This window comes from Crocodylus siamensis, chromosome 4 (assembly GCF_052110815.1).
Source record: "Crocodylus siamensis isolate JL-2025a chromosome 4, ASM5211081v1, whole genome shotgun sequence".
In the NCBI taxonomy this organism is placed as follows: domain Eukaryota; kingdom Metazoa; phylum Chordata; order Crocodylia; family Crocodylidae; genus Crocodylus; species Crocodylus siamensis.
The window spans coordinates 123825455-123852917 of record NC_143398.1 but is presented as its reverse complement, the minus strand read 5'-3'; the positions used below and the strand labels follow the sequence as shown (position 1 = coordinate 123852917).

The 27463-nt window shown below is 42.5% G+C and overlaps 1 protein-coding gene across 4 annotated transcripts in view; it reads right to left on the bottom strand.

Annotated features, from left to right (window-relative positions):
* ABCC9 (ATP binding cassette subfamily C member 9) overlaps nucleotides 1-27463 on the bottom strand; it is a 135051-nt gene that overhangs the window by 6513 nt on the left and 101075 nt on the right. For all 4 annotated transcript variants that reach the window (XM_090043639.1, XM_090043641.1, XM_090043638.1 and 1 more), the window contains 9 exons: nucleotides 20064-20166; nucleotides 17264-17365; nucleotides 10661-10781; nucleotides 8242-8372; nucleotides 6868-6946; nucleotides 3430-3538; nucleotides 3085-3188; nucleotides 2175-2308; nucleotides 1108-1170 (listed from right to left, as the gene is read on the bottom strand). In XM_090043639.1, coding sequence (XP_089899765.1) covers nucleotides 1108-1170; nucleotides 2175-2308; nucleotides 3085-3188; nucleotides 3430-3538; nucleotides 6868-6946; nucleotides 8242-8372; nucleotides 10661-10781; nucleotides 17264-17365; nucleotides 20064-20166 — 946 coding nt within the window. The remainder of the gene's footprint in view (nucleotides 1-1107; nucleotides 1171-2174; nucleotides 2309-3084; nucleotides 3189-3429; nucleotides 3539-6867; nucleotides 6947-8241; nucleotides 8373-10660; nucleotides 10782-17263; nucleotides 17366-20063; nucleotides 20167-27463) is intronic.

Below are 27463 nucleotides of genomic sequence, written 5' to 3'. Positions count from 1 at the left end.
TGCAGATGAGGCACAGGACAACCTGGTCCTGGTTCTGCTCCACCTCCTGGAGGGCAGGGCCACACTAATCATATGCAACAGGCTGAAAGGGGGGGAAACAGAGGGGTCTGGATGAACTGTTTAGGCCCCCATTTGGTAGTTTTCTAGACATTTAAGGCTAGTGAAGAAACAAGAATAATTGGAAATGGGAATGAAAGGCACAGCTCAGCTTCGGAGTGAAGAAATCAAAATGAAATCTATTCAGTGTAATGGCTCACCAAGACTTGAAAAAGAGTTGGTGCTGAGGAGAACTGCAGGCAATTAGCACTACCACATATCTTAGTCAGATGGGATGCACTAACTATCCTTGTGGTAGACTCTCCTCAGCATCGCTTTTTTTTTTGGCTAAGATCTAATGTAGCAATGTTTGGCATCAAGGGGAAGGTGTCAGGATTGGCCCTGGCCCTTCTGGTGCTGGCCTGGTATTCCAGTACCTCCAGGCTGGTGTCAGTTCCCTGTGGAAAGATCACTTATCCATTTTTTTTAAGGCCCCTCCCCACAAAAGGTTCCCATCAGCATTTTTGGCACTGGTGGAGCTGGCTTCATCCTTTCTGAGCACCAACCTGACTGCCAGCCTGGTACTACAGTACCTATGGGCTTAGTGCTTGTTCCTTCCTGGGGGAGCAAATGCCCATTTTTTTTAAGGGCCACACATAAAAATAAACCCAAAAATGGTTCCCATCAGTATGTTAACCCATATGGGCCATGTGGTTTACAGTGATGCTCAGACTTCCCATTTAATCAGCTTCAGAGTTGTTTTCCATTACTTTGCCAGCAGTTTAATGAAAGTGCATTTAGTAAGGTTTCCTTGTATGAGATTATGAGGGTCTTCTGCCCCCCTCAAAATGCTGACTTGAGGGAAAAAGCCTTTGTTTTGTATTTTAGTAAATATGGTATTTGCTAAATTTGTTAGATCTCGGTTTGTGCTTTGTACCTCTTTAAAGTTCAGAGGTGTTCTGGGCTGAGTTTTAGTTTCAGTCTGTTTTCTAAACAGCAATTAACTGGTGAACAGCAAGTCTTACTACTGAAGAATGAGGAAAAGACACTTCTTCTGTAGGTCATACTTACAGCTATCGTTACAACTGTGCGGTCTGCAAAGGCAGTCATCACAACCTTCTGCAATATGTTTTCCTGCGAAAGAAAAAGGCCCAAAAGTTATTCAGGGTTTTACATCTCTTTACAGTGTGTGTCTTTTTCATTGTCAAGGACTCATGACCACATAGTTTGGTGCCTTCTATCTATGTGCCTGGGTAGGTCTATATTGTAATGGCAGCTTGTCCCAACCAGGATACTCATAAGTGTGTCCCACCCACCTACTCCTGCTATGCATTCCACATTTAGAAATACCATATTTTCTTATCTAAAACACACACCTTCCCCAAAACCAGCTGGGAGAAATTGGAGTGTGCATTATTTGCAAGAAATATAGATCCCTAGGAGTCTGGAGATTTGGCAGTGGTGGAATGTTGACAATGCACAGCAACTAATCGTGTCACTTCTCCTCTGCTGCCAAATCTCCAGACCCCTGAATGAGGCCCTGCACACTAGACTGGGCTGGTACACTGGGTCAGGCTGAGGCCAGACTGGGCACATGACCCCAAACTCAGTGCACTGGATCAGGTACCTGTGCTGCAAGGTACAAATATTTTTTCTTCAAGTCGTCTGTCAAAACTAGGGTATGTATAATATTTGGGGCATGTTATATGTGAGAAAATATGATGTGTCAGTAAGGCTCATGTAGCATGTCTCCGGCAGCTGCACTGAAGCACTCCAGAGACTGAGATCAATCACTGGGGGGCTGTCCTGGAGCAAGTAACCTCATCAATACCTTTCTAGGTGTGGCATGTGGGGGAAGGAACGGTTGGATGAGGCATACTCAGGAGCATCTCTGCAAGGACACACTATAGTACAGACCCTCAATTATGTCATGTAGTAAGACCCTTAATACCAGGCCTATTTTTTTACATTTCTCCCCACACCACAGACATCAAAATGAAAATTAACATAACCAAAAAATAGCTACAAGATAGATACCAAGACTGTACCAAAGGTGTGAGTTTTCAGCTCAAAGTGCCTTCTTGCCTCTCATAAGACATATCAACTGGCTCTAGTAGCAGTATAGCTGGCATACTCACTGTGGCCATGTCAATAGAAGCTGTGGCTTCATCCATGATGAGGATGCTGCTCTTACGAACAAAGGCTCTGGCTAAACAGAAGAGCTGTCTTTGACCCACACTGAAATTCTCTCCTCCTTCTGTTACCATCGCATCTATAACAAAGTTAGGTTCAGGGTTTTAAGTTATTGAAATGCTGTTGCCTAAAGATGTTATTCAGCTAAGTATACTTATGAAATACAACAACAGTGCCCCAAGTGATTTGCAGTATAAGCCAGAAAACCTGTGCTCAAGAACTGTTGAAACATCAAATGATATTCCTGCAATATGTTACAAGCTGATCTGTGCTGAGCACTGGACTACAGTGATATTGAGAAGACTGAGTACAGCTGCTGGGACCACAGACTTCAGGGCAATATATTATATTACACAATCATGGACTGAGGACTTAACAAACTTGGGAAAGCATATCATATTTAATAATGTGTAACATATATAAGTGGCTTTCCTTCATGAACCAAACCTGAAATAAAAAGGAAAATGCTTGATCAGTGACATAATTAGGAGACACAGCTGTTGGGCCTTCATGTGGCAATCACAGATTTTACTGTTGAAACAGAATTGTAAAACAGCTTTTAACCATCTGACTACTAGTCCCCCCAGGCCCACCTGCTGATGTACTGTACTAACATTTAATAGAAATCAGTGCAAAACTAAACCATCAGTCAGCAGTATGAGAGGTATATCGGTATACTTTTGGAATATTCACCAAGCACTTGCAACCCTCTTACAGAGTAACTCAAAGTCAGGCTATATATCACACTCTCCTAAGCCTACAACAAGACATTCAAAAATCAAAACGTTCTTTGCATGTATATGTTGGTCTTTTTATGCGCTGCCATGAATTCATGAGTGCTCGGTTCAGTCATACCTAGGCCGCCTGGCAATGACTTCACCATGTTCTTCAGCTGAGCAATCTCCAGAGCTTCCCAAAGTCTATCATCAGTGCACTTGCACTCTGGATCCAAATTAAAGCTGCCAGTGCCAGGGAAAGAATAAAAGGCTTAGTGAGCAGATTTCAAGACCAAACACCCTGGTCTAGTCCAAGGCAGTGCTACAGCTAAATGTTACTCACAGATTTTGCATAGCCAGAAGTAGGCATAGAAGGTCTTCTCCCATTCCCCTCATCCCCATCTCCTGGATGGCTTCTGTGGTACCATCTCTGATGCAGAACCCATACAACTTTACAATTCACACAGCAAAAAGTAATACGCACCGAATGGAACCACTGAACAGCACAGGATCTTGGAGAATAATTGACAGTCGGGAGCGGAGGGTGTGCAGGGGTAATTTACTAATGTCTATTCCATCAATCACAATCCTCCCTGTTGGAATAATACATATTTTATAAGCTTGCAAGTATTGTGCTATTTCTAAGCAGACAACACCAAAATTAATCACAAGCAGAAGCTTGTTTGGATTTGGGCTAGCCTCCAAACTCTGAGAATGACTTTGCATCCCCTCAGCTGTGATATAAACATGTGGAAGGTATACAATAAATATAATCTAAGTATCATATACAATAAAGATATGAAATAAACATTGCGTAAAATAAAACAACCCAGGGGAAATTCTGCTTATTGATGACAGACACTATCATCTCTCTCCTTTTTTTACGTCCCTTAAAGGAAATATTTTGGTTTCATGCTACATGATTAATGATGCAAAGGATAATTAATTATGGAGCATCCTGTGCTCTGCAGCCAAGCAGAGGAAGAGAGGACAACAGCAGTTGAGATAATTGCTCCTGGGCCATCTTCTGTTCCTGTTGATTTTAGTGAGGATCAGATTGGGATATTTTATTTCAAATTTGTGCTAGCTTATTTTGTGTACAACACTCAAGCAATCATAGTATGAAACATGAATACAGGCCTTGCTGTCCTTAGAAAGCTAGAAACACTTTTCCAAAGATAAGAGACGGCTCAGTGATCCAAATATAAGAGATGACTCAGTGAATTTAAAAATGCACCCAAACTCAGTCATGTTAAAATCATTTTTCCAGATTCCATATATAGGTCTCACCTAAGTATAAATTATGAATTACACTTAGGTTCAGCTGACCAAAAAAAGCAATGGAAGTACATGCCTTCCTGGCATGGCATTTCAATAAAGGAAGCTACATGCAATAGCTGTGGTGGTCACTAATGTACAGAAATTCCATTAGCCCATCAGGCCAATAAACTTTATAGATTTGACCTGACAAGCCAATCTATGGCATGTCAGATGAGGCAACCTTTAGCATTCAGGGGGAAAAAAATTTGCAGGCTAGATTGGGATTGGCTGCTTTGTAAATAGGAACAGACAGGAAGGACATAAAAAGGTGACACTCCTGAAACCTCTGCAAAACATCTGGCTGCAATTGCAACCCTTCAATTTCCCAGCACACAAGAACTTCTCATAGCTCCTAGGGAGGGAACAGGGCCAGGTATATCAATGGTTTTCAGACACTGGGTTCCATTTATATTTGCCCTGGTGATCCCCAAGAAAGACTCTTTCTCTGTGATGAGCAGTTTCTGTTGGAGCACCTGTTGTGCTCTGTACTGCACCCAACATGGAAATAAGCAGATATTAATATTCTGAGTCTGTTTGCCTTATGTCCTAAAAACAGAAAGGACCAGCCCTGACCCAGAAAATGATAAATATAAAGAAATCCAAAGCTACTGAGAGCTGCTGTTTCTGTAACATCCAGTTTCATCACTATGTTATTTGTAAAACACAGAGAGTTGTATACTGCATGGTGTTGAATATCCTAGCCCCGATCTAGTGAAACACTTGGGCACATGCAGAGTTTGACTCCCATGGGTTGACCAACATGCTTGAAGCTCTCTAGGTTCAGAATTTCACCCTCACCAAAGTCTGACTATTTAAAAATGCTTTCAGAGGGTCAGTCCATCCATCAGTTACCATCCATCAACAATAGCAACTTGACCATCACCTTTTTCTCATATATGAGGGTAGAAGCCTGGGAAAGAGGAGATGGGGGAAGAAAGATGGTGTGCTAGTGAGCAGGAAGATGCAATGTGTAAGGGAAAACAGGTTGATTGGAGGAAAAATTGGAAATAAGAATGCCTGGGTGGCATAGGCAGAGTGGAAAGGAAACAGAGGAAACAGGGACAGAAATAAGGGGGTGAAATGGCAGGATGCAGAGACAGAGGGGCCTGGGGCATGGGGTGTAAGACAGATCAGCTCCTTAAGAGGAACAAGAACATGTGAGATGCTGCAAGGGGTGATACCAGAGAATATAAGTAAGTATGAAATGTAACAGATACAAGAGAATGGAGGAATGAGATGGACAGAGTGGGTGGAATCCTAGCTCTACTTAAGTTAGGTGTCACTTACCAAAGACTTTAACAGGTCTAAGATTTCATATAGACCCAGAGAAAAGATGGGGGCAGTGGGACTAGATACTGCCTAACATTGAAAAAAGGGGGAGACATAGACAACAGACAGTAGAGAGAGATGAAAGTCAAGAAAACCTGAGAGGAAATGGAATGCCTTTCTAAGGCAACAATTCAGAGATATAGGAAGAGTAGAAATAGAAGACTGAGACAATAGAAGAGTGAGAGGCGTAAAGGAAGTAAAGTGTTGATGAAATAGAAAAGGATAGGCATAAAACAATTAACGTTTATTATTTGTATCATTGTAGCACCTAGGAACCTCAGTCAGGTCCCAGGACTCCAATGTTTGAGGTGCTATGCAGACACAGACCAAGATGACTGACTTAAATTAATCCAGCTGATGTACTTATCCTCCTACATCTTACTGGATTGTGCTGGCTGACGTTCCATACATATTCCATATGATACATAGGAGGATGATATGCCATAGAAATACGAATATTACAAAATCATCCTGGGCTTCTGCTGTAACTGGAAAATGGCAATATTTTTTTTTTTTAATGTCAAGGGAGTACCTTTACGGCATACCAGTTTCTATTTTCCCAGAACTCAGCTCCTTTCTTTTAATGTAGTTATTCAGTAGGGATACATTTATAGGGAGAGACCAGAGTTAGATATTTTTTCTTTCCATTTAGAAACAGGACGTTATTCTGTCAGATTATAAAGGGTCTTACACTAGATTCTACAATAAGTAGAGACCTTCTCTAATAGCTCTTAAGGGGCACATCTACATTTGCCACTAACGTGCAGCAATAAACTGTGGCACTTATTGCTCTACAGTTCATTGCTCCTGGGAATGTAGTTTACATGTGCACCTGGACCACAGCATATTCACCCGGGTCCCCAGGGGTCAGCCTGCCATCTGGCAGGCAATCCCTGCACTGAAGCACCCTCATGCCCCACCCAAGCAGCTCAGCATCTACATACACGCTACTGTGCACAAAAGACTCTGGAGGAGCATAGTACTTGCATTTACAAGTCCTACCCTGCTGCAGAGTTTATTACTTTCATGTGCTGTAATAGGGATACACATGTAGACAGTGAGTTAATCAACTGTACAGCAAACATCTCCTGTAGACTCTCCCAAGAGGCACTTGGCATATGAAGTATTGGGCAGAATAAACCTAATTCAAACTAAGTGTCCTGAAAGTGTATAAGACGGTTTGCTTGCTTTTTCCAAAGAAATGGAGGGAGGATATAGTGGTAGCAGTTGGGGAGTAACAGCAAGTTCCAGTGAGGGATCCATAGCAACTAACCATCAAAGATGTCCACCATTCTGAAGAAAGCCAAAGACAATGATGATTTTCCACTCCCTGTGCGGCCACAGATCCCAACCTGCAAAACAAACTTAAACTGTTATTTTTCTCAAGATCATGGTGGAAAGGAACTGTAAACCCTACTCAAATGATTTTGAAACAAGTTATTTTAACCAATAACAGCAAAAAACCCCAATAACCCCCATTAAAGCAACAGGCCCTCTTAAACACACAAGGTATGGAAGGATGGGGAAGGGTACAAGGAGATATACTCTCCAATGCACTCATATTCAGAGCATTTAAAATAGGGCTATTATCAGTTCTGAGAAACATAAGGAATAACAATTATTTGCCAAGGGCTTCAGTGGCAATGCAGACTGGAGGCCACCATGATTCTGACCTTGATTCCCTATTGCATTTCTGTAGCTATCAGCAAGAGGAAATGTATTCTTTAAATCAGTGCATTTAGGCTGCTATATATGGACATAGTATGATGCGTTCTTACAAATAATTTCTCTTTTTCTGCTTGTGCTTTATACAGTAGTGCTACAATCTAATGTCTGAAATACCCAAGTGAGCTAGAACAAATCCCCGAGTGCTACAACACTGAATAGAAAATTTGTCAAAACATACTACACATCACAATGGTTGCCAAAAGTGAGAGCAAAAGCAGAAATATAATATATAATATTAATATATTAATAATATTCCAATGGAAAATACAATTTCTGTGAAAATTCCACAGAGAAAAAGTCAAATTTGCAGAGAAATACAGGAAACCTTTGTTATTCGCAGGTTTGGCATTTGCGGTTTCAAATATTCACAAATGCCGAACCTGCATTTTAAATACACTTTAAACACTTACCGGAGCTCCTCGGGAGCTCTGCGCTTGCTACCGCCAGGCTCCCACCGTCATTGCCAGGTTCCTGCCACGGAGCCATTGCCACCAGAGCCATGCCTGCTCCCTTCAGCTGCCGGAGGCACTGCGTTCATAATCACCCACTGCGTTCATGAATGCAATGCCTTATTCGCAGATTTCATTATTTGAGGGGGATATAAGAACATATCCCCTGCGAATGGCAAGGGTACCCTGTATTGATTTTCCATCAGCAAAATTTAAGCAAAACTATATTTTCGCACTCGTAACACACACCTTTTCTCCAAAATATCAGCCACACGAGTTGCCTGTGGCAAAAGTGAAGACAGATCCCTGACCCTTGGGCAGGCCAAACTCAATATTTAGATACTGAAAAAATGTTGGGCTTGTGTGTACATTCAAATATTAATACAACTGTTATTGCTAATGTGTTGTCCACACAAAGCAAAAGCTACCATCAAGGCATAATCAAGTGAAGATGATATCATCCACTATACCTTCTGTCCTGGTTTGATGTAAGCCTTGACATGCTTGAGAACAGGCTTCAGGTTGTTTTCATATCGGACACACAAATCTTCAATCTTGATTTCCCCCTCTTGGGGCCAGTCTTTTGGGATTTGAGAAGCATCTGAAATAGTGACAGTAAATAAAGGCAAATGCTCTTATTCTGGTTTACCCTTTACTATGCATCTATCTGAAATAACAGTAAAAAGCCTGTTGCAAATGGGACAAAGGAATATGGCATTAGGTAAGAATGCATCTTGTACTAGCACTGTTTCCTCATGCAGCTGAGTACTAGCAGGGACATTAGCACTGAACATCCAGATCCTGACACACAGGATGGCCACATCTACAAATATGCTTAACTATGGAATAGACCAATTAGCTGTAGAGTAAAACGTCTCTGTCTATATATGCAATGGCATTAGGCTGCAGTAAACTAATTAATGCAGCAGTAAGATAGTACTGTTGGGGACAATACTATCTTATGCTGGGGTAATTAACTCTGATTAAACACATATGGAGACACTGGCTACACGTGGAAATTGTGCTCAGTCAAACCAACCAGCTGAGGACCAAACTCCTGCCTGCTACCTAGCCACGTGGCTCCTCCAGTAGTGAGCCCCTCTACTGCCCTTCACCACCAGCTGGACCCTGGGGCTACCCTCCTACCCTGTACTTGCTGCTAGCCTGGGCTTGCTCCACCCTGGTACAAATTGGTGCTGTCCTGGGTGCATATGTATATGCTGTGCCTGAGAGTAGTTTACTCTGGCTCAAATTGCTCCAGAGTTTATTGCTTCACATTAATTGCACATTTGATGCACCTGATGAGAGGGTAAATATTAAAGTGTTTTTTAGCATTGATTTGGGAAGAGGAGAAGGAAACAGGAAAGAATTTGGCACTGACACAGAAAAAGCAATACAGAAAGGTATGTTGTTCCTGCTTTGCAACTTGAGGTCTTGACTTTACTTTAGATCATTTTTCAGTCAGGTTTATGAATATGCAGTTAAGCCCCATGAGGCTGGAGTTTCTAAAGGAGCCCAAAGAAGTTAAGTATCAAACTCCGATTGGCCTTCAATGGGCTTTGGATGCCTACCACTTGGAAGTTTCTTGGAAAATCCCAACAAACAGCTACTTCCACCTCTGAGTTCAACATTACACTGCCCATTTTACTGTTTTCATAATTTCTTCCCTCAAAACTAAAAACAACCCAAAACTAAACTCTCTCTCTGACAATGTACACTGAAGGTGTTGCTGAGGTCTTATTCCTTCAAACATTTCTGTCCTGTAGCCCATGTGCCAAAGTCTAGAGATTTCAAAATATGTGTCAGTTAGAGCGTTTTCCCTATTTTCCCCTATTTGGGGTGGGTATCTCAGTATCTGTAAGGAGGTGACTGTTCTGAGTTAGTGGACATTTGGGGCACTGCCTTACTTAGAAAAAGAACACAGTATGCAATACCTGTCAGAGCAAGCAAACAGCTTGTGCTTTTTTTAGCCCCTTAAGCGGGCAGCACCTTAATGGCTATGGACTACTGTGTAATTCCGTATTTTGGGCTTGTAGGAGGGGAAGAACAGCTTTAGTGAGGAAGACATGTTTCACTGGAACTTCTGGCAATTGCCAAGGAGTCCTGAAGGGGGCTTCTTTTAAAAACCATCTTGAATGGAAAATATGATTTTTTCCCACTTCCCTTAATTTGCCACCACAGCTCCTTCCCTTAAGAAGCATGCGTCACACACAGATCTCACAGACCCAACCTAAAGAAGAAGTATTTCCATGTCTATTTATGATATTATACTAGTGTACAGCATAGTGTGAGATCAAAATAAAGCTGGGCATATGTGTCTAGTGAATATTATAGTAGTCTGCCTGGATACTTGACCAGGTGCTGCATTGTGATATGCAGGGGTGGGCAAAATGTGGCCCGGAAGCTGGATGCGGCCCACCAGGCCATTCTATCTGGCCCACGGGGTTCCTAAAAAATTTAGAAAATTAATATTTATCTGCCCTGGGCTGCCTGTCATGCGGCCCTCAATGGCTTGCCAAAACTCAGTAAGTGGCCCTCTGCCCGAAAGAATTGCCCGCCCTTGCGATATTGTCATGAAGATTTTGTCAGGTTGGTTCCATTTACTGTCTTGTCCAGCACCTGTGCTGAGAACCTATTTGGAACTAGAACACTCTTGTGACCAACCTGTCATACCTGTGACACTGCAATTTTTTACTGTTGGCTAGTATGGGTCCACCTTAAACAGAGACCCAAACTCTGCTAGAAGTTATGTCTCTGGAGCCCCACTGAGGTCAATTGGAGAGCACCCATGTAAATGAGGACCTTTGGTTCAACATGCCCAAAAGAAAAAATGGGATTTTTTTGTCATTCTGGTACCAGCAGAAGATAAAAAAGAATAAAATACGATACCCAAGGTGCCATCGTAGTTCTCAGACTCCATGTTCAGGAGGCTGTTCACTTTCTTCACTGCACCCATTTGCACCTCTAAATCAGCCAGATTTCTCACAACCCAGTTCAAATAGTTGGTTATCTGCATCATAATATGAAAAGGAGAAAACATTTCACATACAGCCTGTGTATGTTAATTTATTAGCTTCTGGGTAAAGTTTACTATAAACAGTAAAAACTTTAGACATGATTCACCATACTGAGTTCAATGTAGTCCCACCAATGTAAAACCTGTCCATCAATGTGGTAGATTTGTCAAGCCAGCCTGTTGCCCCCGTTTCTTTACTCCTGCTTTTATCCCAAACTATGATGCCTCAAAAATTTACTGCTCTCTATTAGTACCCTCATTTTGTGAAATGGAAGCATAAAAGGGAATCGAGCATGTTCAAGGTAGTTGCTGCCTTCAGGAATTTCTATTTTTGGGTTTCCAGTTGTCAGTGGCCAAGGTTTCTTAAATTGGGTGCCCCAAAACAATGAAACCCAATCGGCTTTTTGGGAAAATGTTGTCTTTAACAGGTTGAAGGTCACAGGTCAGAGGCAGAACCAGAAACAACTCAGATACCTATTGCTGTACTTTAATCACTATACCAGTGGTTCTCAACCACAGCTGACTAAGAATTAATACATTTACTTAGAAAAAAATGTCTAAAATAAGAATATTAATAAAATATTAATTTTATTTGTAGTTTAGGTTTTCAATTAAAACCAAGTTTGTGTGTGTGTGTGTATTTTTGGCAATTGAAGAATGTAAAACATTTTAAATCAAAAAGAAACGTTGTTTCAAAAATTTTCCCATGATTGCAAAGATTTTTTTTGTAGATGGAAAAATATTTCTTCCAGAATTTTTGACTAGTGCTTGTCTCAACCTTTCCTGTACCACTACTCCTTGTAGTAAAAGAAAAATATTTCAAGATCCAGATGCCATGAATTTCTGGCCATAAAGAAAGGGAAAGCGCTGTAACTCTCTGAAAGTTGTTTATAAACCAAACCCATGCATTAGACCAGTGGTCTCCAGAGTGGGGTGCGCGCACCCCAGGGGGTGTGCAAGACGATCCATTGGGGTGCGGGAAGAAAATATTAGAACTTCTATTTCTATTTATATAAATATACATATACTGGGGGGGTGTGCTCAAAAATTTTTTACTGATAGGGGTGCGCAATCAAAAAAGTTTGGAGACCACTGCCCTAGAGCATATTTCATCTCTATACCTACAACAGTATAATGAATGCTGCTCCTATAATGTTCTAATTTGGGGAACTGAAATATAGAAAATGAAGGGTTATAATAAATAATGAGCTTTTCATCTGAAAAATGCAGTAGTCCCATTATTTCCAAATGCTTCAGGAACAGACGGTTGAAATGGCTCTACTGCCAATGATAAAGTAAAATACCCACAGATACATTTCTGAAAATCTTAACCAAGAATCACATACTGAAATTTTAAAAATAATTTCCTAAAGTTCAGCTCCTAAATCCATATTTAAATCTGTGCTTAGAAAACTGGCCTGATTTTAGGGGCTCATTGCATTTGAAAACGGCCACTTATTTAGATACCTCAGTGCAGATTTAAAAATGTCAGCACTGATTTCCATTGAACCAAGATCATAGACAACCATAGGCTATGGTTCTATGCATGAAAAAAGAAAGGGGTGAATGCTTTGTGGTTCATTTGCAAATGGGAAAAAGAACTAAATCTGCCAAATAAGAAATGTATTTTGAATAAATCATTCAGTTCTACTAATTCTCCACTTAACAAGTACTGAAGCTTTAGAGTAAATAATGTGCACTGAGCACTGAAATATACTGTAATGTCAGTACAAAGTCCTTAGCAGTTAGCCAACATAATAAAGAACAACTCCTAAGAATAAATGCAAAGTAATTCCCTGGCCATTTCAAAACCTGCTAAACCCACTTTCAATTTTCTAATAGGGCTGTGCAAAATTTCCCTGCCAGTTTTGTTTCAGCACTGTTTCAACTTGTTATCCTAGCTAGCTACTGTGTATTGAGCTGGTCCCTGAGTGAATCATGATTGATTGTGTAATACAGTAGCTAGTGAGGATAATGAGTTAATGAGCAAGGAAACCACAGACAAAAGAGAGGAAAGAATCAATACAGAGCTGGGAACTGCTTTTGTCCCAAGACAGAGACAGTCAGTTGCCCAAGTACCCATGACATGAGTTTTGCCTGTCAGCAGCTAGAGGTGCAGGGCCCCAAAACCCAGACTCCCCCTGCACCTATCTCCGTGAAAGCTGGCAGGCTTCATGGCCTCAGCAGGGGCTAGCAGGCCTGCAGCTTTCATCCTGCTGCACCTTAACACACACAGTGTCACCCATGTCACGAGTTTTGCTTGTCCGCAGCTTGAGGTACAGTTTCCCCCAAGCTCCTGCACCTATCTCCTTGAAACTTGGCAGACTTTGTGGCCTCAGCAGGGGTTAGCATGCCTGCAGTTTTGACCCCACTGTGGCTTAACACCTACATGTGACACAAGTTTTGATTTCAAAATGTTGGGGTGAAGTTTCCCCAAACCTCCTGCACCTATCTCCTTAAAACTTGGCAGGATTCATGCCCGCAGAAGGGGCTACCATTCCTGCAAGTTTCATCCAAATCAAATGAGATATAACAAAGTTATAGGCTGTTTTGTCCTTCCCTATTATATCCCATGGGTGAAACGTCGTAACAGTTTCGCCATTTCGACAGAACAAAATAGAACAGCGATTTCAAATCAAAACAAAATTTGAAACGAACACTGTTCCATCAAAACACTGGTCAAAATGGAATGCTGCTGTTTCACACAGCCCTACTTTCTAATATTTCCATTTACTGAAATCAATGTGCTTCCTTGATTTGTGCTTGTGTAGAAATGTATTGTCTACGGAATGGCAAATGGTGATCATTAGGGCTATACAAAGCTTTGGTAGCGGATTTGATTCAGCGGAGATTTGGCCTGATTCGGTAGCCGAATCTCCAATCCACATCAACTCAGGAGACCCTTAAATCTCTCTGAATCAAATTGGAACCCTCCAAATCACCGAAAAATTTAAGGTTCTCCACCTTGGGAGGAAAAACCTGCAGCTTCCTTATAGGCTCAGCAGTGCTACGTTGAAGAAAGAGACTTGGGGGTCGTCATTGACCACAAGATGAACATGAGCCTGCAATGCGATGCTGCGGCTAGTAAAGCGACCAAAACGCTGGCTTGCATCCATAGATGCTTCTCGAGCAAATCCCGGGACGTCATTCTCCCCTTGTACTCGGCCTTGGTGAGGCCGCAGCTGGAGTACTGTGTCCAGTTTTGGGCTCCACAATTCAAAAAGGATGTGGAGAAGCTTGAGAGAGTGCAGAGGAGAGCCACGCGCATAATCAGGGGTCAGGAAACCAGATCTTACGATGACAGGCTGAGAGCCATGGGACTCTTTAGCCTGGAAAAGCGCAGGCTCAGGGGTGATCTGTTGGCCACCTATAAGTTTATCGGGGTGACCACCAGGATCTGGGGGAACGTTTGTTCACCAGAGCGCCCCAAGAGATGATGAGGTCGAACGGTCACAAACTCCTGCAAGACAGTTTCAGGCTGGACATAAGGAAGAATTTCTTTACTGTCCAAGCCCCCAAGGTCTGGAACAGTCTGCCAGCGGAGGTGGTTCAAGCACCTACATTGAACACCTTCAAGAGTAAATTGGATGCTTATCTTGCTGGGATCCTATGACCCCAGCTGACTTCCTGCCCTTTGGGCAGGGGGCTGGACTCGATGATCTCCCAAGGTCCCTTCCAGCCCTAATGTCTATGAAATCTATGAAAATTGATTGAGAGAGATTTGGAAAGATTTGGACATAGACATAGCTTTAAATATTTTTTCTTGATACCTAAAGGTACCAGACAGCTCGTGAATGCTGTGATGGTGGGCGGATGGAGCGTCCCACGAAAGCACGGGGGTGGGTTCCAGCACACTTGGCAGCAGACCTGGAAGTGGACCAGAAGCACTTCTGATCTACTTCTGGGTCTGCTGGGGAGCACGTGGGGGGGGGGGCCCGTGCCCACCCCAGCTTGACGACTGGTGCCTCCTGGGTCTGGGGGGGCACCTGGGGTCCCCCTGCAGCCAACAGCCAAGCTGGAGAGGTGCAGGAGGGCCCCCAGTGTGCTCGCCAGTGGACCTGGAAGTGGACTGGAACTATTTCCAGTCCACTTCTGGGTTTGCCACTAAGCATGCAGGGAGCCCTCCCATGCTCCTGTGGGATGCTCCATCCGCCTTGGCATCACAGCGTTCATGAGCTGTGCCTGGTACCTAGAGGTATGTAGAAAAAACATTTAAAGCTGCGTCTATGTCCGAATCACTGATTCTCCGAATAAGCACTGAATCCTCATATTTGGATTCAGCCGAATCTGACTGGGGACAGTGATCCAAATCAATTAACTGAATCACTGTTCCTTATTCAGGCCAAATGTGAATTCAAATCGAATAGGGCCTGTTTCACACACCCCTAGTAATCATAACTATGGGGCATTTGAGAAAAAAGCCTGGCATCCAAGGAGCTTTGCACTTCCTTTAAATTTGCACCACAGCTGCGCAATCACTACAGAAAGAGCAACAAGAGAAGCACTTTGCTTTCATCCACATCAGAACATTGTTAGGACCCCAAAGAGAAAGAACTGAAAATCTATCAAGAGGGGAACAACCACTAGTCAAGCCATATCAAAAATTTGTGATGTGATAGGGCAGACAGAGAGAACCCACAACTGAGTGATCAAACTTCAGTTAATGGCTGATTTGTTCTGCTTTTGTTTTCACTCACAGCATAAGTACCAAATAGCTAAACCTTAGCTACCATAATTTACAGTAGATGGAACTACCTGCAACTCTTATCATGGAGTGCTGCGCAGCAGTAAAATAACCTGCTGACCTCTAGAATGCCAATGGCTTCATGCAGAACAGACCTTAGAGAGGGGTATTAACCTTACCCCAGTGGAGGAAATGCTGCCAAGAAGTTGTGGAACTGAAGTCTGCTTCATGATAAGGTAGACTGGGCTCTTTAAACATGGTCAGCAGGCAGTCTAGGAGTGGAGCTTCGATAGACAGACAAATGGATGATCTCCCTTGCTCCAGCACTTTCTGCAGCCAACCTGGTTCCAAACTTACTGGCACCTGCCTTTCCTTTGGATTAAACCAGCAAGGTAGAGAAAGGGACACTGGTAGATCAGTGTCTCCAGGCTTTTGCACCCTAGAGAGGTCAGTCCAGCTTGGCTTTATCTTTCAAGCGAGGATTATGTTCACTGGTGTAATTCTATTCTCTTGCCTACTACCACTCTGTGCTAACTGAACAACACTAGTAAAAAGAATTCCAGTGTGAAGGTAAAGCATATTGGAGCAGACCCTAAGCCCCTGGCAGGCTCCTGTTGTGCTGGTATGGCACTGCAAATATGATTTAAGGCTCTCCTGGGTGCTGTTGAGCATTCTCCTGCTCTGGCTTCATATTGGCCAGCATAAGGCCCAGTCTTAGTGCTGCACCAGTACCTGCTCCTCCCCACAATGAAGAAGCATTCCAGTCACACTCCCTATTGTCTATGCCATATAAGCTGCATGTTTCAGCCTGCTTTCTGCCATGCCAGCCATTTACTCAATTATTTTTCTCTTCTACAGAGTGCTCCTTCTCTGCTATGCTACTGTAATAAATTTTTAAAACACAGTAGTAAATAGACCCATCAATCAGCCTGGGTCAAATGATAACCCCACAACAATATCAATACAGCAAAAATTTGCTAGTCTTACCCTGTTCCTACCCAGCATACCCGTCACCCATCCCTGCATAAGCAAGGGTAAGAAATGTGTCCTGCAGTTTGCAGTGATGGCCAGTAAACTTGAACTATTTGAGAGATAGGGAAAGAAGAGTTCCCGCAGTCGAGGGCTCGTTTACTTCACCCAAGCCCAAAGCAAAAATCTTTCCTCCTTTACATTTCTCAGTGGATGACCCATAGATACCAGCCCCATAGATACCAAACCCAAACCTGTCCCCCAATATCTGGATTCACATTTAAAAATGGGTTGAAGACAAGGTTTGGCATTTGACTAATTTCACAAAATGTGGATATGTCATGTCTAATTTTTCAGTGAGCTCAAGTATTCTGAAAATACTTTTATTTAGTCTTCACATAAATGTCAGGTTTCTTATGCCACTTATTGGGGTAGTGTGTTGGATAGTTATTTAAGCCAGGTTTCACCATACATAGCTTTGGTAGCACTGGCTTGTGCAAAAGCTGAGTGCACAGAAGAGCCTTGTATATGCTTATAATGTTCTTTCTCTCCTTGGGAGCACGCAGGGCCTGGGAATCTTTGTGGTTTTTTAATTGGCTCATAAACCATGAAGCAAGTCCAAGTTGTCCTGAACTTGCTCAACTTTGGCCTGAATCCATTATTTGCAAGATTGTTTCTTTCAAGATTATGAAAGTTGGAAGATAATTGCGTGCACATGCATGCTTATGTGCATGTGTGTATGTGGTGGGGTGGGTATTTTTTTTAAACCATCCTTAGTCTAGTATATTGGTCTCAAAGTTTTAAGGTTTGCTATGATACATACCGTTAGGGCATAAAGGAGACCTAGCCCCACAAAACCAGACTTTGGCCCTTCTTTGATGGAAGCAACAGCTGCAGTAAGAACTATACAGGCACCCAGATAATCCTAAAAAGAAAGAAAGATAGACTCTTGACAACTGAAAGGATTAAAGTCCAGTAACAACAATGAAAAGTTTATAATATGATAACAGGATTTGTTTTTACCAATGCTTATTTCTATACAGGCTAATCATCGAGTTCTAGATTTTTTTCCAGAAAAGACCAGTTATTTTGAGTACCAAAGTTAAATTATTTCAAAGAAGCTTGATATTCATAGGGTGGATGATCAATGGCTTTGGAAAATCAGAGCCACTTAAGCTGAGTCCAAAACACCTGAGATATTTGAAACCACAAGTTACAGAAACAAACTTCCTTTTGAAAAAGCTTTTTCAACACACAAATGATATAGAACTGACACATTCTCCTATCCTGTCTGTCCTAATTCCTTACCAATAAAAGCAAAAATACCCAGGTCACCTTTTAGCAGACACTAAAAAGTGAGAAGTGTCAGGGGACCTGGACAGACTTAACATTTGAAATGCTTAATATTGATTGTATGTGGAATGACTAACTACACCTACAAATCAGGTACATAAATATTTATTAATATCAGGTCATTCACATCTGTATTCTATCATTTCTCCCTGCATTTACCCTTTGCATTTTGGCTAGCATTTTCATTCTGATTGTTCTTCACTTTGGTAATTTTTATCTTAGAATCTTTTTCTGCTGAGATTTGCAATGAATGCTCCCAAATTAATCTGTCTCTAGAAGTGCTGTTGTGAAGATATTAATAGCTTAACAAAATAACTAGATGGATGAAAGGTGGACAGAGTATGTGGGTCTCTACAAGCTGTTGGAATTACAGCTGCACAGTCACTTCCAAGACCATGTTTCCTACATGGCTGTGTACTATTAGACAAAACCAAATAAACTATTTCTCAGCAACAATGTATTATTCCAAAGAGTTTAATGAAGTGGTCCAACTGTTTTAATCAAATTCATCCCTAGTATGAGGCAGGCTTTAACAGAAATTATGACAGCTTGTTGAAGGGTTGCATCATTTTCTAGTTTTGTCTTCCTTGTCTTGGGTACAAAATTAGCAGGGCTGCAGTTCATTGCTACCCTATAGGATTGAGTCCTGGGATTCTAACTTCTAACTAGATCATGCCCATCAGAAGAGTGGGGGCAGAATCTCACTGCCTTATTGGAGAATAAGAAGGCAGAAGGCCACCTAGAGACTCGGATGTTCAGATGAAGTCAGATATTACCCATTGTGTCTGCTACTTGTAGATCAGTAAGTAAGGAGCCCAGCTGCTGGTTGCCAGGGTAACCAGTGGGAGTCAGCTGACCAGAAGGGGCAGGGCCTGGCTCCTGTATAACTCCCAGGCAGAGGCCAGGCAGGCAGTTCCCTGCTGGCAGCCAAAGGGGAAGGGGCTCTGCTGGACTTTGTAAAGAGGAGAGGCCAAACTGCAGGTACGGCCTGAGACTGGAGAAAGATGGAGCAACCCTGTTGTGGCAGCAAGAATTCTGTTGTAGCCGATCGGTGGAGATTTATGTTATAGTCTAGGGGCTTGAGCTTTCTGTTTACGACTGGTGGCTTGGGTGAGGCTATTAGGGGTTGGAGGAGGCCTCATAGGGGACCCACGGCAGCGTGAGAAGCCCAGAGCAAGGGGGCAGTGATTGACGAGCACCTGTGGGGTGTGGCTGCGAGACAAGGGCTGCGGAGAGCCCCAGCGTCAGAGAGGGCGCAGAGAGCGAAACAGACCAAACAATGTCTGGTACCTCAGTGAGGCTTGGGGTGTGGTAAAGGGGTGGTTGGAGCCACGCATCGCCCATAAAGCCAGGGTGCATGGGAACACCATTAAAGGAACAAAATGAGTGACAGCAGGAAAAACCCATGTCCAAGAGGACGAAAGGCAGCCTCCCTTTAATATTTAAGATCAAGACATGGCGGGCAAGATTTGAGGGTGCTTGCTTGGAAGCAAACTTGGCACAGTAAGGGGACACTAGGGGGATCACGGCCACCTCTAGGACCCTACCCACTAACACCCATGAGTTAGGCCCATCCTCTGTGTTAAGTGCAAAGGGACAGAGACATGTCCCTTTTTAAATCCCTGGCCTCTTTTATATGCCTGGTGAATAAGAAGGTAATAATTATGTTAATCTTTATATAGACTACCCATGTGGGAAGAGGTTCCTTGTGTGCCCCACTTAGAGGTCCAATTTTTTCCACCTTTTTCTTATTGAGCCATAATTTACTTTGCAAATAGCTCTGTGGACTCCGATGAATATACTAACAAACTCAAGCTATGAATGAGGACTACAGCATTTAGTTCACTGTTTGTGAGGTATTTTGGGTCCCAGGAGATGATGGGTGACATAAATAGAATTATTATGAAGTTTGTAAAAACACCTAAACGCCTTCAAAATAGTTTCCACTTTGGCAGGGCCTCAGACATTGCACAGTAGAAGAAAGTCTTACTACAAGTTATATAAATGTTTGCTCTTACACTCTCTTTAGAACCACAGACATCACAACACAAAAGATGAAGGAGTCTTGTATTTTCTTACACAAAGCCAAGAAAGCTGGAAAAATCTGATGCTTTAATATAAATAATCCTGAGCTATTTTAAGGAACAGTGTACATAAAACTGTTGTATCTCATTGTAAGATTAATTCTAATTATTATCTCCTCCATTGCATCAAACAAAATCTCTGCTTCCAAGGTTTCAAAACCATGGCTAGGACTAAACTGTACGTACCGTCCTGACCTCCAGCCATCTATTGGCAGCTGAGAGAAATAAGTAGGCAATGTTGTTTGTGTCTGTTAGTTCCAGCATGCGTTGTTTAAATCTGGCTTCATGCCTGCACAGGGAAAAGTTTTTACATTAAAACAAGCACACAAAAAAAGTTCATTTGTTTTTTAAAAACTCAATGGCTTGTTATTAGGGCTGTGCAAAGCTTCGGTCGCTGATTTGATTTGGTGGAGATTCGGCCCGATTCAGCAGCCGAATCTCTGAATCAAATCAGATCCTTTAATCTCTCTGGATCAAATCGGAACTCTCCAAATCGATTTGGAGAGATTCAATGATTCGGACATAGACACAGCTTTGAATATTTTTTGTACATGCCTCAAGGTACCAGGTAGCTCGTGAATGCTGAGATGCTGGGGCGGATAGAGTGTCCCACGGGAGTGTGGGGTGGGGAGGTCCCCAGCACACTCAGCAGTAGACCCGGAAGTGGACCAGAAGTGTTTCCAGTCCACTTCCAGGTCCACTGGGGAGTGCATGGGGATTTCTCCCTCAAACCCCGCCCCCCGGCTTGGCAACTGGTGCCTTCTGGGTCTGGCAGGGCACCCAGGGTCCCCCTGCGGCCTATCAGCGAAGTACTTCTGCTCCACTTCCGGGTCTGCCACCGAGCATGGGGGGCTCCACCATTGTCCTGTGGCATGTTCCATCCATCCCACCATCTCGGTGTTCATGAACCATGCCTGGTACCTCGAGGTATGTAGAAAAAACATTTAAAGCTGTGTCTATGGCTGAATCCCTGATTCTCCGAATCCTCATCGTATCTTCAGAGCCTATTTCAGCCGAATCAAATCAGGACAGTGATCCAAATCAACTAATCAAATCACTGTCCCCCGATTCAGGCTGAATCTGAATCCAAATTGAATAGGGCCCTTTTTGCACATCCCTACTTGTTACAGTTATTTCATCTTTTGCCTTCAGAACCCCACTTTGTTTTTCATGTTGTCTTTGACCTGATGTAGTCACATGTACACTCAGTTTCACCAGTAATCATTTTTAACTAACTTCTGGGTCAGAGTACATATTCAAGCTGGGTTTAGGACCATTACTATCCCACCAACTAAACAAAACCAAACATACTGATGAATGAGTGAAAGAACAGACAGATTCGTGCTTCCCCTCTTCCCTCCAAAGGTCTTGTCGTGTGATAGAGGCCAACAGCTACAAAGGCCAACAGTAGAACAGAGATTTCATAGCATCATAGAAAATTAGGGTTGGAACAGACTTCAGGAGATCATCTAGTCCAAGCCCAAGCTCAAGGCAGGACCATCCTCAACTAGATTATTCCTGCCAAAGATCTGTTGACGTGGGTATTAAAAACCTCTATGGATGGAACTTCCATCACCGCTCTGGGTAACCTGTTCCAGTTTTTTACTATCCTCCTAGTGAGAAAATTCTTTCTACTATCTAACTTAAACTTCCTTGCTTCAACTTGAGACCATTACTCCTTGTTCTGTTACGTGGCACCACTGTGAAGAGTCTAACACCATCCGCTTTTAAATCTCCCTTCAGGTAGCTGAAGGCTGCTATTAAATCTTCCCTCAGTCTCTTCTTCACTAGGCTAAATAAGTCCAGGCCCACAGTCTTTCCTCATAGGTCATGTTCCCCAGCCCCCTCACTATTTTTGCTGCTCTCCATTGGACTCTCTCCAATTTGTCTACATCCTTTCTGTAGTGGGGCCCCCAAAACTGAACACAGTACTGGAGTGGCCTCACCAGTGCTGAATAGAGGGGACTAATCACCTCTCTTGACTTACTAGCAACACTCTTATCGATCCAGCCCAGTATGCCATTAGGCTTCTTTGCAACAAGGACACACTGCTGACTCATACTTGGCTTATTGTCCACTATAACCCCCAGGTCCTTTTCTGCAGAACTGCTGCCCAGTCAATCAGCCCCCAGCCTGTACTGGTACATTGGATTATTTCATCCTAAGTGCAGGACTTTGTACTTGTCCTTGTTAAACGTCAGGAGATTTTTTTTGGCCCAGTCCTCCAATTTGTCTAGGTCCCTCTGCATCCTAGCCCTACCCTCCAAAGGATCTACTACTCCCCACAGCTTGGGGTCATCTGTAAATGTGCTGAGGGTGCACTCTATGACATCTTCCAGGTCGTTGATGAAGACATTGAACAAAATTGGCCCTAGGACCAACCCCTGGGGCACTCTACTTGATAGCTGCTGCCAACTAGACATCAAACCATTGATTACTACTTTCTTAGCCTGATGCTTCAGCCAGTTTTCTATCCACCTTATAGTCCATTCATCCAGCCTGGACTTCCTTAGCTTCCTGGCAAGAATGTTTTGGAAGACCATATCAAAAGCCTTGCTAAAAACTAAGTATATCACATCTACTGATTTCCCCACAGCCACAGAGCCAGTCATCTCATCATAAAAGGCATTCAGGTTGGTCAGGCATGATTTGCCCCTGGTGAATCCATGCTGACTGTTCCTAATCACCTTCTTCTCCTCCAAGTACTTAGAAATGGATTTCCTGAGAATCTTCTTCATGGTTTTTCCAGGGACTGAGGTGAGGTCTGTAGTTCCTTGGATCCTCCTTTTTACCTTTCTTAAATATGGGCACTATGTTTGCACTTCTTATAAGCTTCCTTTTTGTGATTTAGTTTACTGAAGAGTTCCCTGCTAAGCCAAGCTGGTCTTCTTCCATACTTGCTGGTCTTCCTGTGCATTGGGATGGTTTGTTCCTGCACTCTCAGTAAGGCTTCTTAACAGTACATTTAGCTCTCCTGGACTCTTCTCTACTTCAGACTGATTTCACAGGGGATCCTGGCCATCAGTTCTCTGAGCGACTCAAAGTCTGCTTTTCTTATGTCCATGTTCCATCTCTTCTGCTGTCCATCCTTCCTTTCTTCAGGATCCTGAACTGAATCATCTCATGGTCAGTGCTGCCCAAGTTGCCATCCACTACTACATTTCCCACAAATTCTTCCCTGCTTGTGAGCAGCAGGTCAAGAAGAGCACAGCCCTTAGCTGGCCTTTCTAGGACTTGCACCAGGAAGTTGTCCCAAACAACACTCTTGAAAAACTTCCTGGATTGCCTTCACACTCCTGTATTGCCCTCCCAGCAGATGTCAGGGTGACTGAAGTCCCCCGTGTGAATGAGGGTTTGTGATTAAGAAAGCCTCATCCACCACTTTCTCCTAGTCTGACGGTCTATAGCAGACACCCATCACAACATCACCCTTGTTTCTCTCCTCAGACCCTAACCCAGAGACTTTCAGCAGGCCTTTCTCCAGTTTCATACTGGAAGTCTGAGCAATCATATGGCTCTTGTACAAAAGTGCAACTCATCCTCCTCTTCTCCCCTGCCTACGTTTCCTGAACAGTTTGTACCCATCCATGACAGTGTTCCAGCCATTCAAGCTATCCCACCAAATCTCTGTTATTCCAATAACATCATAGTTCTGGACTATGCAAGGAATTCCTATTCTTCCTGCTTTTCTTCCCAGGCTCTGTGCATTCATATACAGGCACCTGAGGTAACTAGTTTATTGCCCTGATTTCTCAGGAAGAATGCGAACATCTCCCCTGTTGCCCCCTCCTGCTTGCTCTTCCTTCAGGTCTCCCGCTTCCCCACCTACATCAGGACTTTGGTCTCCATCCCTTGGCAAACCTAGTTTACAGCCTTCCTTACTAAGTTAGCGAGCCTGTCTGCAAGATTTCACAGTCAGCCAAAATCTGACTGAAAATTTCTCTAGCACTGAGAATTCGACATTGAGTTGCAGATTTCCTCAATACTACCTTTCAGTAAAAGTTAAATTATTCAGTGGAAGGATAGTATATCACATAAGCATCACAGCTACCCTTTGAGGACAGATCCTCACTTGCTGTAAATTGGCCTAGCTCCATTAATTCAAGGTAGTTTAGGATTTGGTCCTTCATCTTCTCATCCCCACTGTCACTTCTTGCTTTGTATATAATTTACTAACCATCACTGCTTAAAGAAATAACCAGACTCATTCAATACTTTTCTGCATATTTTAACAAAGCAAGCCCTCCCATTTCAAAATAACCAGTGTTTAAAAGCTCAGGGCCTTGTAGTGTGAAGCCTGTAACCCTAGTCTTGCCAGATACTTTGTCTGCTGACCTTCCCTGTTTCCCATTCTTCCTACATCATTTCTTGGTTATCCTTCACACAGTTCCTAAATGCTGTGAATAAAAAAGCCCTTTTCATTGCAGTGAGAGAGGGTGAAAATAAAGTGAATAGTTTCTTAGTGTCTTTATATTTGGCAGCAGATCTCCTGTTTTCCAAATGGAAACTCTGACACACTCGATCTGTGCCTTTTCATCCACATCCAGCTCATCATCTGAACATTCCTAGACCTTTATCCTGTCAGATGACGAACAGGAAAGGTCACTGAAATCTCAGTCTAATTTAACCATGGCTACATTGTTACACTACTTGAAGTATTTTGTTATTTCATCCCAATAGGTAATGAACCAGAAAGAAGCAGATGAGCAGTAGGTTAATCAGTGAACATTAGCTTGCTGATAAAACATTTAAAATATTGTAAACTCCAGGATGGCGGGGAGGAAACAGATGAATTGGAAAGGCATTAATTATCTTCAAAAGATGTAGAAAATTTAAAGTGACCAGATGCTATCATTCCAATACAATGCTCACACATTTTCAAGGCCTGTCCCTTGCCTTATGTGATTCACAGGCTTCTATTTTTTTAAAGTAAAAGGACATGCAAGATTCTGAACTCCTCCCAAAAGATGCAGATCACTCTATGTTTCCATTGAAGATAATGCCAAGAGAAACCACTCAGTTTTTCAAGAACCAGCCAATACATTACAACACTGGGCCTAAATTTTAATCTGTTCTCTATCAGTCTGATTATTGAAGCTTACTACGGAGCTATGAATCACGATACCCAACATCTTTTCTGCCATCAAAACACTAGAACCTTTATAATTCCTGTGTTGATCATTCCTGTTCTTTCCTGGGCCCAGCTTGGTCAAAATTTGTTATCTCTAATGCAGTCTTTGTGCAGCTTACTTTCCACTGTGACATACCATTTTTTTTATATTTAGCAATTATATCAATAGCTAAATTTGTTGATGAATAAAACAGGGTACAAGCAGATTTCCAAATGCATGAACAATTATTTATTTTCGGTGTATTATATTTATTTAATTAATTTTCAAAAAGTATTTTCTACAGCTCTTATAAAGAAAATAAAGAGAACCTAAGACAAATTCAAAACAAAAATCTCGACTTTTTGCGCTCACTAACATTATGTGAACTGCTAGTACTGCTCCCAGACATCACTTCTTTGCTGCAACCAGCTCCTTTTGTTTGGTTCCAAAGACTGTGACAAGGACACTTCCAGGATGGTGTTCACTGAGATTTATTCACAGAAATACATGCTTGTGAACATGGATAATATCCTTGATGTGAAAGATTTTATTGCTTGATAGTTTTTCCCCAGGTGCTGGAAAATTTGTGAATCAAACTGTTGAAAACATATCCTTCAGCATAGCATTATACTGAAGATTACTGAGTTCCATTAGCAGTTGCTGAGAGGCATCTTCCATAGGGACAGAGTCAGATGCTGAAAAGTCTGAACTCTACCTCATGACCACCAAAAACATAGAACGTGTCCTGGAATTCATGCCTGAAATCGGCAATCTTTACCACAAGCTTTCATCACCTTCATCACAGAGGCATTTACCAATGACTTCAAGGAAATGTATTATACTGCATTGAGAGAACTGTTTCTTCCAGAGGCAGCTTCATTTCAAAAGCACGCAGTGTCAAAACTCAGTCACAACCTGGTTCTGACCCTGCATTCTTGTGTTGAGATGCCCCATTATGTTCACCAAAGATGGCAAGATCCTACAACTGTTCTTCATTTTGCAGTTCAGCCACAGGTTTCTCTTTCTCATCCATAAATACCCGTACAATGAACTGCAATTTAAAAAAAGTACTTTAAGACAGCTTTGTGACTCCAACATAATGTAACAGCCCATGCTGAAGGCTGCCTTCTTCCAAGATCTGGTTGAACTGCCAATGTTTGCAAGCACTGGCTTAAACTTGCATTCTACCCAGGAGAGCACACAAACACCATCCTCCCTATGCCTAAAGAAGGGTTTTTGGACCTAAAAGCTTGCAAAGACGATTTTTTCCAACTAGCCTGGTTTAACAAAAGAAAATCAGATTTACCCAAAGAACCTTGTCTGCCTACGTCCTTAGACCAACACTGCTACAATCAACAGTGTACCAGCCATAAAACATGGCTACAACCTGTTTTTACCACAATATTCATAACATGTCCATGCCTAGAGTTTTGACACGGAGCTTCCTGATGCAGAATGCAATGAAAAGCACAAAGCTCGTGGCCTAGATAAACATTCTGTATTTTATTCTTGTGTTGTGTCACAAATCCTGCCTTTCTTCCCACCACAGAATGAGCCCAATCTGTTGCAATACTCAGTGACCTTTTCCAGTCTAGACCTAATTCGTCCAAAGCTGTGATCATGCTGTTGAAAACTGTCCTTTTCTGCAGTTGTGTCACTGACTGCAAACTCTTGTTACTTTCATATCTTCATCAACACCTTTAATGAATACAATTAACTATGCAAAAACACTTGCATCTGTGCTTTCATTAATTACTATGGAATAAGAAGCAAATGCCTTTACCTTATTCTGCAGTTGACTGCAAATGATCAGATAAGTCACAGATTCTGTCAGCTACTGCATTTCTTAAGAAGCTGAAATTTTCAAAAGCTTGCCACATCTTGGGGCACACATCTGAAGCCTTCAATATACATTTCTCCAAGAACTCTCCCACAGCATACCACTTTGAAGATGCAGATATTTCTTGAGAGGGTGCATTGCTGTCTCTCATTACTCCATCACTTATATGCCATGCTTGTGACAAATAGATGATCGCTTTTTCAATCATTCTTCTAATTCACTCATTTTGTCTTCACACAGCTTCCTAGTAAACTTGCCATACTTGAGACAACAGCATGACTCAATGTCTATTGATGTTGTGGGTTTTTTTTTTGGAAACAGCTTCTGCTTGGTCGTGAATCAAATATATGGGTTTTCCTTTCACTTTCATGAATAAGTATGACAGCCAACAGTGCAACTAAGGTAGGATGCTGACTTAAGAAGGGGGTGGGGCAAAAAATACTGGCTGCTGCTGCAGCCACATAATCATGCCAACAACATGGTGGCAGCCAGAAACTGCCACTGCCCCTGTGTGTCCCACTGCCTCAGGCACTCCACTGCTTTGTTAAGACTCTGATGGAAGCTTCCACTCCTCTTGAAACACATGGCATTTCTTTCCCATTTTCTTCTTCACAGACATGGTTTACACTTAACAT